Source organism: Odocoileus virginianus, chromosome 34 (genome assembly GCF_023699985.2).
Source record: "Odocoileus virginianus isolate 20LAN1187 ecotype Illinois chromosome 34, Ovbor_1.2, whole genome shotgun sequence".
In the NCBI taxonomy this organism is placed as follows: domain Eukaryota; kingdom Metazoa; phylum Chordata; class Mammalia; order Artiodactyla; family Cervidae; genus Odocoileus; species Odocoileus virginianus.
Genome location: NC_069707.1, coordinates 2,085,775 through 2,103,186, shown reverse-complemented (window position 1 = coordinate 2,103,186; position 17,412 = coordinate 2,085,775). Strand labels below are relative to the sequence as shown.

The 17,412-nt window shown below is 51.6% G+C and overlaps 1 protein-coding gene across 4 annotated transcripts in view; it reads left to right on the top strand.

Annotated features, from left to right (window-relative positions):
* CCR6 (C-C motif chemokine receptor 6) overlaps positions 1-11,098 on the top strand; it is a 28,934-nt gene extending 17,836 nt beyond the window's left edge. For 2 of the 4 annotated variants that reach the window (XM_070461718.1, XM_020885956.2), the window contains 2 exons: positions 7,613-7,722; positions 7,821-11,098. In XM_070461718.1, coding sequence (XP_070317819.1) covers positions 7,714-7,722; positions 7,821-8,939 — 1,128 coding nt within the window. In that variant the 5' untranslated portion in view covers positions 7,613-7,713 and the 3' untranslated portion in view covers positions 8,940-11,098. Of the gene's footprint in view, positions 1-666; positions 7,043-7,612; positions 7,723-7,820 lie in introns of those variants that run through there. The other 2 variants (XM_070461717.1, XM_070461716.1) reach the window with 2 other exon arrangements.
* The last annotated feature ends 6,314 nt before the right edge of the window (positions 11,099-17,412 follow it).

Sequence of the window (17,412 nt, the reverse complement as noted above, 5' to 3'; positions counted from 1 at the left end):
GCCACCTTGCAGGTGGTCAGTGATATCACCCCTCCCTGGCCCCCATCTTTGCAGAATAGCACCCCCTCTGACGCATGGGGTCTCTTCACCATCGCGGCTGCCTGGCTTCCCTTGCTTCCGGCTGGCCATGTTTCCCACGGCGCAACTTTAAATTCCACTGTAAGTCTGACCACTGTAGACTTGACGGCACTATCGCGCACCTCTTTTCAAACCTTCCAATGACTTGGCCTAAGAATTGAACATCAGTTACTTTTAACACGTATTGAGCATTATTTCACTTTCCTATTGTAGTCATGACAATTTCCTCATGTCTGTTTTATTCTCTGTTCATTAAAGAAGGTACAAAAATGTCTCCTTTTAAAAGTCTTAATGTTTTTACCAATTTTCATAAGAACAACAGAAAGTGCTTCTGTTAGAAAGAACATAATCCTTCTCCAAAAAGCTTACTGTTGCTGCTCAAGATCTGAGGTCATTTGCCTGAGGGGAAAGAAAGGCTTTTTGCCCGTTGTGGTGACACTGGGCCAATCTGTCACTAACACGATTCCTTTGCAGAGTTGACATGATTTCTGTGATGAGGACGGTGGTCTGGGGCAGGCTGGATCATTTCCAGGTACTGCTTATGCCCGGTTCACACGAGGACTCGAAAGCTGTGTTTTCAAGAACACTGAGCTTCACCACAAGAGCGATGCATCCGTCATCATCCACAATTGAATAACGCTTATTCCCAACAGGTGTACAGCACTATCCCTGAAAAATATGGAATTTACAGATGTGGGTTATTCTGGTGTATTTTGCCATTTTAATTAGAAAAAAAAAGAGTCAATCAAAGGAAATTAAAATAATGTCTCAAGGTTTCCCAGATGGTGCAGGGGTCACGAACCCCCTCTGCCAATGCAGGAGATGCAGGTTCCATCCCTGGGTCAGGAGGATCCCTTGGAGGAGGGCATAGCAACCCAGTCCAGCACTCTTGCCTGGAGAATCCCGTGGACGGAGGAGCCTGGTGGGCTGCAGTCTGCGGGGTCACAAAGAGGCAGTATTCTTGCCTGGAGAATCCCGTGGACAGATGAGCCTGGTGGGCTGCAGTCTGCGGGGTCACAAAGAGGTGGACCCGACCGAGCAGCTGAGCATGCACTTCACTCCCTCACTCAGAAATAGACATAATTCTGGCCCAGCTTCTAAGGTCTCTTCTGGGAGTGTCCCCGAGAGTGGCCTGAAGGTCTGGCCCAGACCCTGCACCGACACCCACGACAAGCTGCTCCTACCCGGGCCTTCTCTTCGCTGAGAGTAAAGCCCTTCTTTCCCTGCCCACCCCGCTTTTACAGCTAGTGCTGCCGTTTCATAACGATTTGCTCACCTGATAGGTTCTTGAAGCTGGAGCTTACGTTCTATGCATCTTTGCATGCTCAGCATCAGTAGACATTTCACAATCGTTGATTGAACCGACTGTATTCATTGTTAATAATAACAGATAGACAGCATCATTATCTATCACAGTGCAGTTAAAAAGTAGTTTCCCTAAGTGGGGGTCCGGCTGGGCCCAGTGTGCTGGGGCCTCCCTGGCCGCATTTCAGCTGGGCTGCCCACCTCATCTGCACACGGGACGAGGAACTGACCCCGCCCCACCCGGGGCGCCCCACCCAGGGCCCGTGTTGACGCCCCGGTCTGGCCTCCCCCTGGGCCCCCGGTCCCCGCATGGCCCCCTGCAGCACGGGGTCTCCACTCCTGCTCCGCCTCAGCCCGTCCCCGAGCACCTGTACCCCCACCCACCTCAACCTGTCCCTCTTCCTCCTTCTGGGGTCGTCTCTAGTCCTTCCTCCCCACAGACCTCCCACAGCCCGCTGTCCTCAGTGGGGACCTGTCGCCAGCATCAGTGCGTTTATGTGGAACCATGTGCAGCTGTTTTTATTAGCCGCTTGAGCCATAGATGATAGCAGTAAATGCCCCAGTCTGAAAGCCAGCCTTCAGTGGGCTTTGCCAGCGGCCATCATCCTGACGGGGCACGTCTCGGGCACCTCAGAAAGGCCCCCCAGGCCATTCCGGCTGACCCCTTCTCCCTGTTCCCCACCCACAGCTGTCACTGACTGGGCTTCCACCGCCATCGTTTGGCCTTTTCTAGAATTCCATATAAATGCAACAATGCAGAACCTGGGCATACACGTTAAAGTTCTTCACCCAGAAAAATGCCCTGGCGCTCCGGGCGTGCGGAACAGGCCTCAGCAGCCCCTGGCCACCCGTGGACTGGGGCCGAGTGTGTGTCTGGGGCGCCATTTACATATCTGCTTGCCAGCAGATGGGCACCAGGGTTCCTTCCAGCCGGGCCGTGAAGAACAAACCTGTGACTGCACGCCTTTCATTTTCATTCTCTCGGGTGAACGCAGGGGTCACTCACGGTTTGAGTGGTGAGTGTGTGTGTGTGTGTGACCAGAGAGGCCTGGCCCTGTTTTCTCAGAGCAGGCCTCGGCATCACCGCCCTGCCACTTGGGTGGGACGCCCGTGGCTGTCTCTTCCACAGTTGCCCTTTTGATTTCAGCCAGTCTGGTGAGTGTGAAATGACTTCTCACTGCAGTTTTAATTTGCATTTTCCTAGTAATTAAGGACATGGTGTGCCTTTTCTTATGCTTTTTTGCCATCCATGTGTTTTCTTCGGGGAATCAACTTAAAATCTTTCGACTGATTCTTCTTGAGTTGTCACTGAGTTGTAAGTGTTTGAAGATGCTGGCTACAGTGATGAGATATAAATTTACATTTTTCCCCCCATTCAGTGGTCTTTTTCATTTTCTGAAGTCTTTCAAAGAGCAGAAGTCTTAAATTCTGATGAGTTATAATTTATCAGTTCTCTAACAGTCCATGCCTTGAGCAATCTATATAAGAGATCGCCTTCATTCCCAAGGGCATGACAATTTTCTGCTGTTTTCTTCTAGGTGTTTTGTGCTTTTAGCTCTCACATATAGATCTATAACCTATGCTGATTTTTATTTTTATTTTTTTGCCTATGGTATGAGATAAGGGGTACAGATCAACTTTCATACAAGAATATCCAGCCGTGCTGGTTCTATATACTGGACAGACTGTTGTTTCTACTGAATTACTTTGGTCCTTTAGTTAAAACTCAGTCTCTCTTCTGTTCCGCTGCTTCATGGGTCTATTCTCTTATCACACCCCACTGTCATGACTACTGTAACTTCGTAGCAAGTCTGGAGATCAGGTATTGTAAGTCCTACAGGTTTGTTCTCTCTTTCAAAGTTGCTTAGGCTATTTTAAATCCCTTGAGTTTCTTAACCATTTTAAATTTACCTTGTCCATTTCTACAAACACCCCTGCCACTGTTTTCACTTGGATTTGTTTGTCTCTGTAGATCAATTTGGAGTAAACTGACATTTTAACAATATTGAACTGTTTGATTTAAATATATATCTTCATTAATTTAGATTATTTAATTTCTCTCCACGTTGTTTTATAGTTTTCAGGGTATGGATAAGGGGGGAATGTATCCATAAATATTTGATTTCATGCTTTCTGATGCTATGATAATTTGTTATTCAATTTCAATTTCTAAATGTTGCTGGGATATAGAATCGCAGTTGCTTTGTGCGTGTTGACAGAGTCCAGTCTGATGTTAATCCCCATCGGTGTATTTTTTTTTCCTGCTGCACCTGAGAGGCATTATAGGTCTAGTTCCCTGATCAGGGATCGAACCTGAGCCTTCTGCAGTGGGAGCACAGAGCCGTAACGCCTGGACCAGCAGGGACTGCACCAGTCTGTGTAATCGCATTCTACACATTGTGCATTTCATCTTCAGGATCTTTCTTTAGTCTTTTATATCTTTCATGGTGCTCCTCATCATGTCTATGCTTTCCTCTGCCTTCCTGATCATGTGCAGTCTGTTTATAGTGCGTGCGTCCTAAGAGGCTTCAGTCATGTCTGACTCTTTGTGACCCTGTGAACTGTAGCCCGCCAGGCTCCTCTGTCCACAGGATTCTCCAGGCAAGAACACGGGAGCGGGTTGCCATGCCCTCCTCCAGGGGATCTTCCTGACCCAGGGATGGAACTCCTGTCTCTGATGTCTCCTGCTTTGGGAGGCAGGTTCTTTAGAACTAGTGCCACCTAGGAAGCCCATTGCATTTATCCCAGGATCAGACCACGGGGTCACGAAGAGCCAGACACGACTGAGTGACTAACACAGACAGTGTATTTGTAGTAGCTGCCGGAGCATCTTTTTCTGCTAATTACATCATCTCTGCCACTTTTCTGTTTCTTTGTGTAGATCACGAGTCACTTTCCTGTCATTTTGAAGGTTTGCGCCTTAGTTTGAGTTGCGATAACAAATTACTGCAGACCGACTGGCGTCAACAACAAGCGTCTTACTTCTCACAGTTCTAGCAGTTGGGAAGTCCAAGGTCAGGGCCCCAGCGGATCCAGGTCTGATGAAAGCCTGCTTCCTGGTTTGCATCTTCTCAGGGCGTCCGCGCAGGATGGCGAGCAGAGAGGAAGTGGGCTCTCATATGCGTCTCTTCTTACGAGGGCCCCGATCCCCTGGGGATGGGGGCGGGCTCTCATCTCCTCGCACGGTCACCCTGGGGATTCAGCTTCAGCGTGTGAACCGTGGGGAGCTGCAAGCATTCAACCTACAGTGGTTTAGACATTTTGTTGGGCACCTGACATTATGAATTTCACATGCTGAAGGTAGAACTCTGTCATATATCTTTAATTTGGGGATTCATTCATTCTGAAGGTAGCAGTATGACTGGAGTCAGATGGCTCATCTGTGACTTTCTCTCAGACTCTGTCCTGGCGGGTCCGGAGAGGCATTTAGGTCGGCTTATCTTAACCCTGTTACTCCTAAGACGGCTCCCTTCTGAGGATGCTCCCAGGGCCCCAGGACTTGGAAGGTCGTGATCGCTGCTAATGCCGGACACCAGCCTCTGTTCACTGGTGCTAAACAAAAATGCAGAGACAGAGTTTTCGGTGAAGCAGAAAGGAGCAGTTCTGACTGCTTTGCCAGGCAAAGGGGGCTCCCGGGGCTTGGGCCCTCCAGCCGGTGCCCTCCCCTGAGAGAGGAGGAAAGCATCTCACAGTCCCAGGAAATCGGGCTGCAGACGAGGGTGCCAGTGTGCCATCTCCTTCACCTCGGGAAAGTTTCAGAACTGTCCCAGCTGGCGTCAGCTGCCAGAGGCTGTGGTGGTCCTAGAGGCCATCGCTCTCTGAGCTTCTTTCTGGAACGAAGGATGCCCCGAAGGAAAGGGCCACGGGGGAGTGTTTTCCCGAAGAAGTGAACAGTGGGGGCAGAGTACAGTTCTCACTGGAAAATAATCGCTTTCAAAGTGCAGTTCAACAAGGACAGGGGAAAGAAAACATCTGTGAGAGGGAGTGTTGGGCTGGGATGAACGCGGAAGGTCTGACACGGTGGGGCGCCAGCTGCCTGTCGCAGCCCCGCCCTGCCCTCGGGAGGCCTGTCTCCAGCCTGCGGGGTCTCTGTGGGCGGCCCCGTGCCCCTTCTGGGGGCTCTCCCCTGGCCGTGCGCCCCGTGGTCTCAGGACGGCTCTGCGGGCCCCTGTCTCTGTGCGGGGGCTCCTCTCTCATCCGCCCGTCTCCCTGAATTCAGGCCTGTCTCCTCAGCACCGGGAGGAGGCCGTTCTCTGGGCTGCGCTCCTGCTCTGCACACGGGAATGGCTCCCAGTGAGAACCAGGGGGCTTTGCAGAGCTCAGACCACTGCCCGCCTCACCGTCCTCCTGGCAGGGAACACAGTCCCCGTCCATCACCCAGCATCTGAAAACTGTGATTTGATGCATTTTGTGGGCGTTTTTGGTTGCTTGATGCAGTAGGGTGCGCGTGGTCTCTGCTAATCCCTCGTGGCCGGAAGCACGAATCTTGAGGTCGTATTTCATCTGATACATTTAATCTGGTGATCTGACGGCTGCTTATCTCCTCATTCGCTTGTGCAACACGGGAGCTCTGATTGCGCGTCTTCTGCAGGCAGTTGTAGAAGTGCAGAGGGGAGCCGAGCATTCCTGCGGCCTCGCGTCCAGAGCGGGGGGCAGGCAGTGCAGAGGCTTGGGCTCCAGGCAGCAGAGAAGGAGGGGGTTGAGGCCATCTGTGTGTGATCAGGAAGCCGCAGCGGGAGAGACACGTGATGCAGGAAGCATGTGCAGGAAGCCCTCCAGGGTGACCTCTATGTACACGGGACCCCTCCGCCAGTATCAGTGTGGCCTCCATAGCCGAGGACAGGCCAGGCACAGCCGGATGGGCTCAGGGCAGCATCCTCCTCCTCCACCTGAGCCTCCAAGGCTGGCCTTTCTGTTCTTCCTGGGCTCCTGGGCCACCGGTGCGGGGGAGCTGCAGGAAAAGAGGGAACGCACATTTCAGGTGAGTCTCAGACTTCCAGGGTTTCGTCCGTGGCTGGATAACAAACCAGAACGAGGCACCACACCAGGTAAAGATGGATGAGGGCGTGTGGGAAGAGCAGCAAATCTTTCTTTCCCCTCTGCCTGTTTGTTTCAAAGTGATGGACCTCACAGGCCTTCCTGCAAGGCCCTGCTCCAGCCTGCACCCCACTCCCAGTGAGTTCCTTGAGCCTGGAGCCCTGGAGCTCCCCTCTTGGCATCCCCAGCACATCCTCAGCGCCACTGGGGTTGTTCAGCAGCGGTCAGGCCAACCCAGGCAGCCTGGGGTTTCAGAAACACGCAGGGCTCAGCATTCCTTTTCAGCCTGAGTGGTCCCCTGCCAGGGGCTGGTTCTGCGGGGACCCAGGGCTGTGCGGTCACAGAGCCTTCCCTAACCGCACCGGCCCGAGCCCCCCTCCCTGCAGCCTGGTTCCTGAAGATCAGGGTGTGTTGGCTCCAGCAGACCAGCGGTTGCCAGCAAGACTGTATTCTGGACACATCTGTGGCTCCCAAGTCCCTTCCGCCACGTCTGACTCTTTGTGACCCCAGGGACCATAGCCTGTCAGGCTCCTCCGTCCATGGGATTCTCCAGGCAAGAAGACTGGAGTGGGCTGCCGTGCCCTGCTCCAGGGGATCTTCCCGACCCAGGGATCGAATCCAGGTCTCTTGTGTCTCCTGCACTGGCAGGCAGGTTCTTTACCACTAGTGCCGCCTGGGAAGCCATGCAGTCTTTAAAATTATATATAGTATTTTCAAGCAAGGACTATAAAGTCTAAGTATCCTAGCAACACTACCCTTCTACAGGTTTTGTTCAGTGGCATCTTGTTGAATGTAATTAAACTGAATTCTTCAAGAATATTTTACTGCAGATTGAACCTGTGGTTTTGCTGGTATCACCTGTTTTTACACTCGAGATCAGGGATCGGCTGTCACAGCCCATGGCCTGCGGCTGGCCTGCCCATTTGTTCACATAGCTGTCTGAAGTTGCTTTCAGGCTTCACCAGCAGACCTGAGTAGTGATGTCAGAGACTACATGACTTACAGATTCTAGAATATTTAATGTCTGGCCTTCCATGGAAAGCGGCTACTGACACCAGTTCTAAATGAGTATTTCTGTATAAAACAGCAGGCTGTGCACTCTTGTGTTGAAATGGGAAGAATTCTATTTCCTTAACTCTTTGGCTCTCCGAAATACACAACTGTACTGCATTCTGCTTTCCTTCCTCCTTAGATTCACGTCTCTCCTGTTCTCTCCACTGTGAGCCAAAGGAAGTGAAAAGTCTGCTGCTTTCTGTTCCAGGCCTGGCCTCTCTGCCCAGATCGAGCACCAGGATGAGAGGGGTGAGCATCCTTGTTATTTTGGCTGGGAGGATAATATCCGTCAATTTGACTCCTAGAAAATTACACTGCAGCTGACTCTGTCTTTGTTCACTTTCTAGGAACCAATGAATTCCACCAACATCTACGATTCAAATGAGGACTACTTTGGATTAGCTAACAGTTCGGATTACTTACTGGATGATGACAGCTTTCTGTGCTCCCTGCAGGAGGTCAGAAGTTTCTCCGGGCTCTTCGTGCCGGTAGCTTACTCCTTGATATGCGTCTGTGGCCTCCTGGGTAATATTCTGGTGGTTGTCACCTTTGCCTTTTATAAGAAAGCCAAATCTATGACGGATGTTTATCTCTTGAACATGGCCGTGGCGGACATACTCTTTGTCCTCACCCTCCCCTTCTGGGCTGTCAACCACGCCACCGGTGAGTGGATTTTCAGCAACACCATGTGCAAACTGACCCGGGGCATCTATGCCGTCAACTTCAACTGCGGCATGCTGCTGTTGGCCTGCATCAGCCTGGACCGCTACATCGCCATCGTGCAGGCCACCAAGTCCTTCCGGCTCCGCTCCAGAGCCTTGGCGCACCACAAGCTGATCTGCTTGGCGGTGTGGGTGGTGTCCGTCCTCATCTCCAGCTCGACCTTCACGTTCAACCAGAAGTACAAGCTGCAGGGCGGCGACGTGTGCGAGCCGCGGTACCACGCCGTGTCCGAGCCCATCCGCTGGAAGCTGCTGATGCTGGGGCTGCAGCTCCTCTTCGGCTTCTTCGTCCCACTGGTGTTCATGATCTTCTGCTACGCGTTCATCGTCCAGACCTTAGTCCAGGCGCAGAACTCGAAAAGGCACAGGGCCATCCGCGTCATCATTGCGGTGGTCCTCGTGTTTCTGGCCTGCCAGATCCCGCACAACATGGTGCTCCTGGTGACCGCCGTCAACCTGGGCCGGACGGACCGCTCGTGCAGCGGCGAGAGGCTGCTGGGCTACGCCAAGAACGTCACCGAGGTGCTGGCCTTCCTGCACTGCTGCCTCAACCCCGTGCTCTACGCCTTCATCGGCCAGAAGTTTCGGAGCTACTTTCTGAAGATCATGAAGGACCTGTGGTGCGTGAGGCGGAAGCAGAAGGCGCCGGGCTTCTCCTGCTCCCGGCTGCACTCGGACACCTTCACCTCCCGGCAGAACAGCGAGACCGTGGACAACGACAACCCATCCTCCTTCACCATGTGAGGCCCCCAGGCTCAGCGCTGACAGGATGGAGATGCACGGGGCCCGTGGAAATGAAGCAAAAGCGAGTGGGGTCGTTCCTGCAGGATCAGGGCCGCCGGTGCTCTGGGTGCCGGGGGGTTCCCACAGGGAGCACCCCCAGCTCACCTGACCGGGGATGCCCTGCACCCCTGTCCCTGATGGCTGGCATTCCACAAAGCGGGCTTTGGGACGTGCTGGATGAAAGTGAACTGCTTACAAGCGGGAACACTTTCAGGAATGTTCGCAAAGAAGCCTTCAGCCGCAATTTCTGGTCATTGCAAAACATCCCATGACTTCAAAACAAAACAAAACAGGAACAACCATCAAAAGCCCTCACATAACTCATTTAGGCAGAAGATTAAACATTTTTCCATCCCCATGGATACTGTTGCTCATCAGAGCAGCAAACCGGGCTGGCTTGAGCTTTTTCTCGTTTCCTTGTGACGCACTCAAGTTGCATGAGATTGTAAAAGGGCAGAAGGAAAAACAAGCTCAGAGACCAAAGAGGTGGCTGCATAAGTGCTGGTGATGCCGGGCCCCAGGGGTCAGGCAGCTGTGGTCGTCACGGGACGTCAGGAAGTACAGTGTGCTGTATTTCTCTCCATGATGGCAATTCTCCAAAAATCAGTTAGATGAAGGTGCTTAATAAATACTTGTTTAACAAAACATAATAAAATTGGGGCTTCTAGTACAGATAAGAGTGAAAGTCACTCAGTCGTGTCCGACTCTTTGTGACCCCATGGACTATGCAGTCCACGGAATTCTCCAGGCCAGAATACTGGAGTGGGTAGCCTTTCCCTTCTCCAGGGGATCTTCCTGACCCAGGAATCGAACTGGGGTCTCCTGCATTGCAGGCGGATTCTTTACCAACTGAGCTACCAGGCAAACTCCAGTTTGAGTTAGTTGTTTAAATTTTTTAAAAATTTAGTTTTAAAAAATTAAATTGTTTAGAATACTTAAAAAGAAAACAACCAGGAAACTACTGAGACAACAATGAAAGGGGTTTTGTTCCTTTCCATTGCGGTGTTAGAGAGAGACGTGTGGAGTCTGGTCGTGACGAGCTTCAAAATAGCTGGCAGAGAGCTAGGGTCATGTAGGTTTCTGCTGCTGTAAACAGCAAGTTACCTGAAGTCTGAAGTTAACTGCAAAATCAGATTTTAACAACTCTCTTTGACTTCATAGAAAGTTCATAGGACTCAAATTTTGAAAGTGTTTTAGTATTTTGGCCACCTGATGAAAACAGCCGACTCATTGGAAAAGACCCTGGTGCTGGGAAAGACTGAAGGCAGGAGGAGAAGGGGATGGCAGAGGATGAGATGGTTGGATGGCATCACCGACTTGATGGGCATGAGTCTGAGCAATCTCCAGGAGTTGGTGATGGACAGGGAGGCCTGGCGTGCTGCAGTCCATGGGGTCACAGAGTCAGACATGACTTAGTGGCTGAACATCACCACCACCAACAAAGTGGGGAAAGTATCAACACATCTTATGGAAACACAAATGCTGGAATCTCTGGTAGTCCAGTGGTTAGCACTGTTTTCACTGCTGAGAAACTTGGTTTGATCCCTGATAGGGGAACCAAGATTCCCCAAGCTGCATGGCCAAAAATAAACAACCTCCCTGCCCCACCCCCAACAAATGTGTCTTAGAAAGGTCCTGACATGAACTGCAAAGATACTGACATGGTTAATGTTGACCAGCATGTTATTTGAAACTTTCTCCTGTTCTTGCAAGCCTCAGCTGTGTCTCTATATGCCATTCAATGGGATTTCTTAAGATCCAAAGTCTGTATTTTTAAAACATGGTTTTCACTTTGCAAAATAAAACTGTTCTGTGGGTGAAGTAGGAATTGTCTTCAAGTCTCAGGGTTCTGACGGGAGACCCAGGTGTTCAGCAGTCCCATGTCTTTCAAATCTGTTAGCATGTGACTCTAGAAATCAAAGCAGAGGAGGTGTCACTCAGATGCTTCTTTCAGTTTGATCAGAGCCCTGATGAGATCTGGGGAAGTGTGTCTCTAAACCCGCACAGAAGCTTCGCACAGCCCCTCTGCACCTGGCCCCAGAGGGGTGAAGCCTGCCTCTTTATGCAATAACTCTTCTCAGATTTCAGCCATAAAGAATAAAGACGTTTTGCAAACTTGCTATGTATGTTGTTTCATTAAACAAATGGGATCCTTTTTCTTGCTGCCTTGGGCATCAGAACAGGTGTATCAACAACCATTTGGTGCTCAGAGGCGGATACTCCCGGTCGACCTGGGACTCCCATGTCTCTGCTCTACATTAAAGGACCCCAGACTGGTCTTTATGGCACCTGGGTCTTTTCTCCTGTTTCTCGTGTCTTCGCTCACAGTCAGATCTTTTCACCTCTCCTCTGAATCTCTGCAAACACTGTTCCACTGTGTTTGGGGATCAGCTGCCTGTACTTGGAGGCACAGCGGGTTCATGCCTGTCAGGCTGTTAGTAATAAATTAATCACATGCACATGCATAGTTTCTTGCATAGGCATATGTATGTGTTTTTAATATACACTGACCAGAAGATAATTTTTCTTGGTTTTTGCTACAAAGTAAGTGAGATGGTCTTGAGCAATTACTTCTGGATAATTGAGATTTACATATATGTATATATATATGTATGTATATGTATATATGATGCGTCAGCAAAGGTGAAAGTGCAGGCACTGAAGCGTTATCTTTCAAATTGTACCCTGATTTTCTTCTGATGATGAGAGGCTAGCTCTCAAATGAGGCCGGGAAAGTACAATATTTTAAAATCTTTGCGAGATTTCCGCCAGTGTGCCAGTCCTGGGCATCCTGCGAGGTATCAGGACAGAGTCTGGTCTAAACAACACAGCGTGTGTGCGCAGGCACAGTCTACTGGTGTGGCTCGTTGGGAGGCCTGCTGAAGCAAAGTATCCCAGACCAGGCCGCTTGGCCAGCAGAAACTGACTTCTCGTGTCTGAGGCTCTGGCGCTGCGGAACTGGCTCTTCCCGAGGCCTCTCGCTGGCTTGCAGACGGCCGTCTCACTCCTGTGTCCTAGCTGGCTGTGCTTCTGGGGGGCGGTGTGTGTGTCCTAATCTCTTCTTATAGGGACACCAGTCACATAAGCCCGCATAAGCCACATTAGGCTGACCTGAACGGTGTTGTTTTTAACTTAATCAGCTCGTGAAGCTCCTCTCTCCAAATCTGGGCTTCCCAGGTGGCGTTAGTGGTAAAGAACCTGCCTGCCAATGCAGGAGACATAAGAGATGCAGGTTCCATCCCTGGGTCAGGAAGATCCCCTGGAGAAGGGCATGGCAACGCCCTCCAGTATTCTTGCCTGGGAATCCCATGGACAGAGGAGCCTGGCGGGCTACAGTCCATGGGGTCGCAAAGAGTCAGACACGACTGAAGCGACTTAGCACACAGTCACGTTCTGAGGAAGCGGGGTCAGGACCCCAGTGTGGGGGTCACAAGTCCAACTAGTCCATCACGACCAGGTTTCTGGAGGCAGAGCGGCTCTTCATATCTGAGTTGATTTCAAATGTGAGCACTCGTTTCCGGGTGGTCCCTCCTCCCTGGTAAGGTGCATCCTGAGCAGTCATTCCCACTGCGGGCTTCAGTTTTCAGCTGTGCTCCCCACTAGATGCGGACAACGACGGTGCTGTGGTCCTGGCTGGACACCCCTGCCCGCTGGCCTGTGCTGAGGCACCCCCTGCAGATGGGCCTCCTCCGGAAGCCTCCACTGGTCACCTGCCCCCCTCCATCCTGCCCTGGGGGAAGGGGTGGTCCTGCTTCCCCAGCCCCACCCTCCAGCTCCATAGGGGGGATTCCCCCAAACCTGGGCCACTTCTGTGCTGGATGCAGAGGGCACCCTCTTCTCTCGGGGACCTCTGGGTGGTGGGCGGCTACGGCCACAGAAGCAGCTCTGATGGTGCCAGGGGAGGCGGGGCCCCATTCGCCCACCTGTTTGCACTGACAGGGTATCCCTGGCTGGAGGCTGCAGAGACCCCTGCTGTCTGATCAGCAGCCCGCATTCTCCCTCGCAAGTGCGGGGAGAGTCAGGGCCTCACGTGTACAGTCGGACTAACGGAACCACAGCACCTCTTCCCGCGTGGTGCCTGCTTCCCTGAGGGAGCCTTAAGCTCGGGGACTTTCCACGCGGGGAGGCTGCAGAACCAGCGCTCAGACCGGGCGGCTGGGGCTTATATTCTCCTGTTATGATTTTGCAACTCACCGAGAATTGCCAGATTGCTCTCTCACATTCTTCCTAGAGCTGCATTTGCTAATACAGTCATTTTCCTGATGTTTTTAGGTAAATCCATAGCAGAGCTAGCTAGCAGTAAGAGCTGTGTCTTTCCTAACCCCTTGTCTTTCTGTTTGTCGCTGGGTCTTCACTGCTGCGCGGGATTTTCTCTGGCTGTGGGGAGTGGGGGCTTCTCACTGCAGTGCCTTCACTTCTGACGGAGCGCAGGCTCCGAAGCACAGGCTCAGCAGCTGTGGCCGGAGGGTTGAGCTGCTCTGCGGCATGTGCGACCTGCCCAGATCAGGGATCGAACCCACGTCTCCTGCATTGGCCCGAAGATTCTCTACCACTGAGCCCCAGGGAAGCCCTCTGATCCTTCGTTTATTTCTCGTGTTAGAGTCCAGGTGGACCTTCCAGACCACCAGCAGGTCGCTGTTGTCCTTAACGGCAGTCTGTCCTCATGATGCAAGGGGGCTGCTATAGCTCCCTCGATCACGTTTTTATTCCAGCTAACAGAAAAAAGGAGAGGGGGAAACAGGTAGCCTTTTATTTAATGACACAATGTGAAAGTCATAGGAATCACTTCTCCCAACCTACTGGCCTCGATGTGGTCCTGTGATTACAACAAGGCAAAGGAAGCCTGGAGAAATGTCTCCCACTGAGTAGCCATGTGTCCACACACATGTAATAACAGTGAACACACTATGTGTAATTGTGTCGCAACGGACCATTACTCTGTGGGAGGGGAGAGGAGGCACTGGGGAAATGGATTTCAATGGAAAGAAGTACCATTTGCTTTAAAAAAAAAAGAGCAAAGGTTGTACGTGTTAAAGAAATGCTCAGCTGCAGTAAAAAGAGCAGTGCGCGCTTGGTAACAGTCTCAGCTCGGCCTCTAAGAGGCGGGTCGGCCCGGGGCCCTCTGCCTACACACGGCCTCCTCCCACACTTGCAGTGATGACCAGCACAGCATCCGGAGCCAGTCACTCTAAATCATCTGAGCACCACATCTGGGGGCTTCCCTGGTGGCTCAGAGGGTAAAGGATCTGCCTGCAATGCAGAAGACGCAGGTTCGATCCCTGGGGCGGGAAGATCCCCTGGAGGAGGAAATGGCAACCCACTCCAATATTCCTGCCTGGAAAATTCCATGGACAGAGGAGCCTGGAGGCCTGCCGTCTATGGGGTCCCCAAAATCTGTGATAGCTTACGGTGAACGGTGTCGGATTCGTGATCTCTGAAGAAGATTTAGTTTCAGGACCAGGCTTGGTCACTCAAAAGACTTTGTGTAGCATAGTTAAGTATGAAAAGGGACAGAGAAAGGTTCTGACACATCAGAAGGGGGAAGGAGAGTGCCCCCTCGACAGTCTTCAGTTCAGTTCAGTCGCTCAGTCGTGTCCGACTCTTTGCGACCCCAAGGCTGCAGCACGCCAGGCCTCCCTGTCCATCACCAACTCCCGGAGCTTGCTCAAACTCATGTCCATTGAGTCGGTGATGCCATCCAACCATCTCATCCCCTTCTCCTCCTGCCTTCAGCGGGCCTTACATACTTTTATCAGACCCATTCCCACAACATATGTCTTAAGATCACAGGAGTAGATGAAAGGTTCTCTTAAGGACAAACATGTCCTGGAGCAGGATGCATTGCTTTATGATCCTTAGAACAGAGTTTAAGCTGATTTGTTTCGTGTAATCATCAGCTCCGGGCGTAAAGAAAAAAACGTTTTATGTGATGAAGACTAAGGAATGTAGAAAAAAAAATTTGTCCCTTCCTCGTCCTTGAGAATTCCGGACCCCTCTCCCCTCTCCGAGGGCCCCAGACCCCTGTCTCCTCCTTGGGGACCCCGGACTGCTTACCAAGCTGCCTAGGGACTGACTCAGTTGGACAGAGTGACCGAACGCACACCACAATTTCAAGGGGCCTGACTTTGCAGGCGACGTGGGGGCGGACCTCCCGGGTGGGACGCGGCCGCCACCTGCTGGTCACAGTTTGCGCTTACGGGACGTCCAGGCGAGAGGCCCCAGCATCTCAGAGGGCAACCCCGTTCCGTCTGCGCGCAAGGTCAGTGGGGGACAGGCGGCCGCCCTGGAGATGCCGTCAGCAGCAGCCTGCAGCCTGGCCTTCCCAGGGAGCGGTCCTTGGCCGTCTTTCCAAGTCAGCACCCCGGGCCCAGGAAGCCTGGTGTGTGGTCGGCACTTGGGTCTCACACTTCTCTCCGTGAACACTATGGTCCCACCGAAAATGCCAGCTTTGCCAACCAAAGCCCATCTAGTCGAGGCTACGGTTTTTCCAGTGGTCACGTATGGATGTGAGTTGGACTATAAAGAAAGCTGAGTACTGAAGAATTGATGCTTTTGAACTGTGGTGTTGGAGACGATTCTTGAGAGTCCCTTGGACTGCAAGGAGATCCAACCAGTCCATCCTAAAGGAGATCAGTCCTGGGTGTTCACTGGAAGGCCTGATGCTGAAGCTGAAACTCCAATACTTTGGCCACCTCATGTGAAGAACTGACTCTTTAGAAAAGACCCTGATGCTGGGAAAGATTGAAGGCGGGAGGAGAAGGGGACGACAGAGGATGAGATGGTTGGATGGCATCACCAACTCAATGGACATGAGTTTGAGTAAGCTCCGGGAGTTGGTGAGGGACAGGGAGGCCTGAAGTGCTGCAGGCCATGGGGCTGCGGAGAGTCGGACGTGACTAAACTGAACTGAAAATGCCAGCATTGCTGTTCCAATTTGTCTTGGCGGGAAGGTGAGAGTCTCAGCCCCTCCCATTTGTCCCATGGGACCCAAGCTGAGCGTGGCAGCGGGCTCAGGGGCCGGAGGAGCAGACGCAGAGCCCCCTGCATGGGAATCGTGATGAGCCTCCTGTTAAGTCAGAGCTGGGCTTCCTGAGCTCTCCCCTGGTGGCGTTCACATCCTGTGAACCCACCCTGGGTGGGGAAGGAATCTGTTGATGGTTTACAACTGAAGGAGGGACGCTGCCAGATGCTTGCCAGAACTCGGGTACCAAGGTTTCCGCAGGCCAGTGACAGTTACCGTGGTTACTAGAGCAGGGCCAGGAGGGGAGCGGCCCCTGTTGCCAGTGCCCAGGAAGGCCCTTCCCTCCCGAGGTCTGGTGTGAGTCGGCAAGGATGCTGGGAGACCTTCCTCCCCCATCAGAATCTGCAGGGTGCCCCCTCCCATCTCTCGCCCACGGAGGACGGCAGGGTCCCTTCCTCTGCCTCTCTGTTGATGAGCTCTCCCCACACACTCCCCTTAAACGTCAGGTTGGGAATTTAACTTTCAAGTAATGCAGTGGCTGAGTCCACAGTTTCCAGGGAATTTTGCTGCCTCATTTTTGCTGTTTTCTTCCTTTATCTTAACAGTGTTTGCCTTTGTGTTGGCAAAAGTCACAGCCAGTGCGTTTTTCCTAGGCAGATAGAGCTTCAGATTTTATGATGCTGGTGTTTGGAATCAAACTAAATGTTTTAGAGTAAATTAAAGCTCTAACTGCTTGCAGGCTTGTTATAATGCAGCAGGATTGGGGGGTTCTTAGTAAATAAAAGTATGATACCATCAGAGTTCTAGTAAAAATGAGATAAGTGAGTCATGAGAGAGTTCTAGAGTTTCTCCCACTCAACACTGAAATTCAAGTTAGAAACCAAAACGGTGTGCCTGCAACTCCCCCTGAGCTGAGCTCGCGGCTGCTTGGAGGAATTAGTTCTGTAAAACACATTTATTTTCTCTAGTATGGTGAGTGTGTTCACATCCCAGGTTCCTGTTCAGGCTTAAAAAGAGGTTATTTATTTTTATTTTTTTGCCTGTATTTTAAATTTGGAAATAATTGTTATAATTAAATATATTTGTTGAGTTTTAACTTGGAGTGCAAGGAGATCAAATCACACAATCCTAAAGGAAATCAACCCTGAATAGTCATTAGAAGGACTGATGCTGAAGCTGAAACTCCAAAACTCTGGCCACCTGACGCAAAGAGCTGGCTAGTTAGAAAAAAGCCCCTGATGCTGGGAAAGATTGAAGGCAGAAGGAGAAGGGGGCAGCAAAGGATGAGGTAGTTGGATGGCATCATTAACTCAATGGACATGGATCTGAGCAAATTCTGGGAGACAGTGGGATACAGAGGAGGCTGGCGTGCTGCAGTCCATGGGGTCAGGAAGAGCCTAACTCAACTTAGTGACTCAAAAACAACAATAATGAAACTAACCAAGAGTTGTAGCTGAGACCTGGGGATTGTAT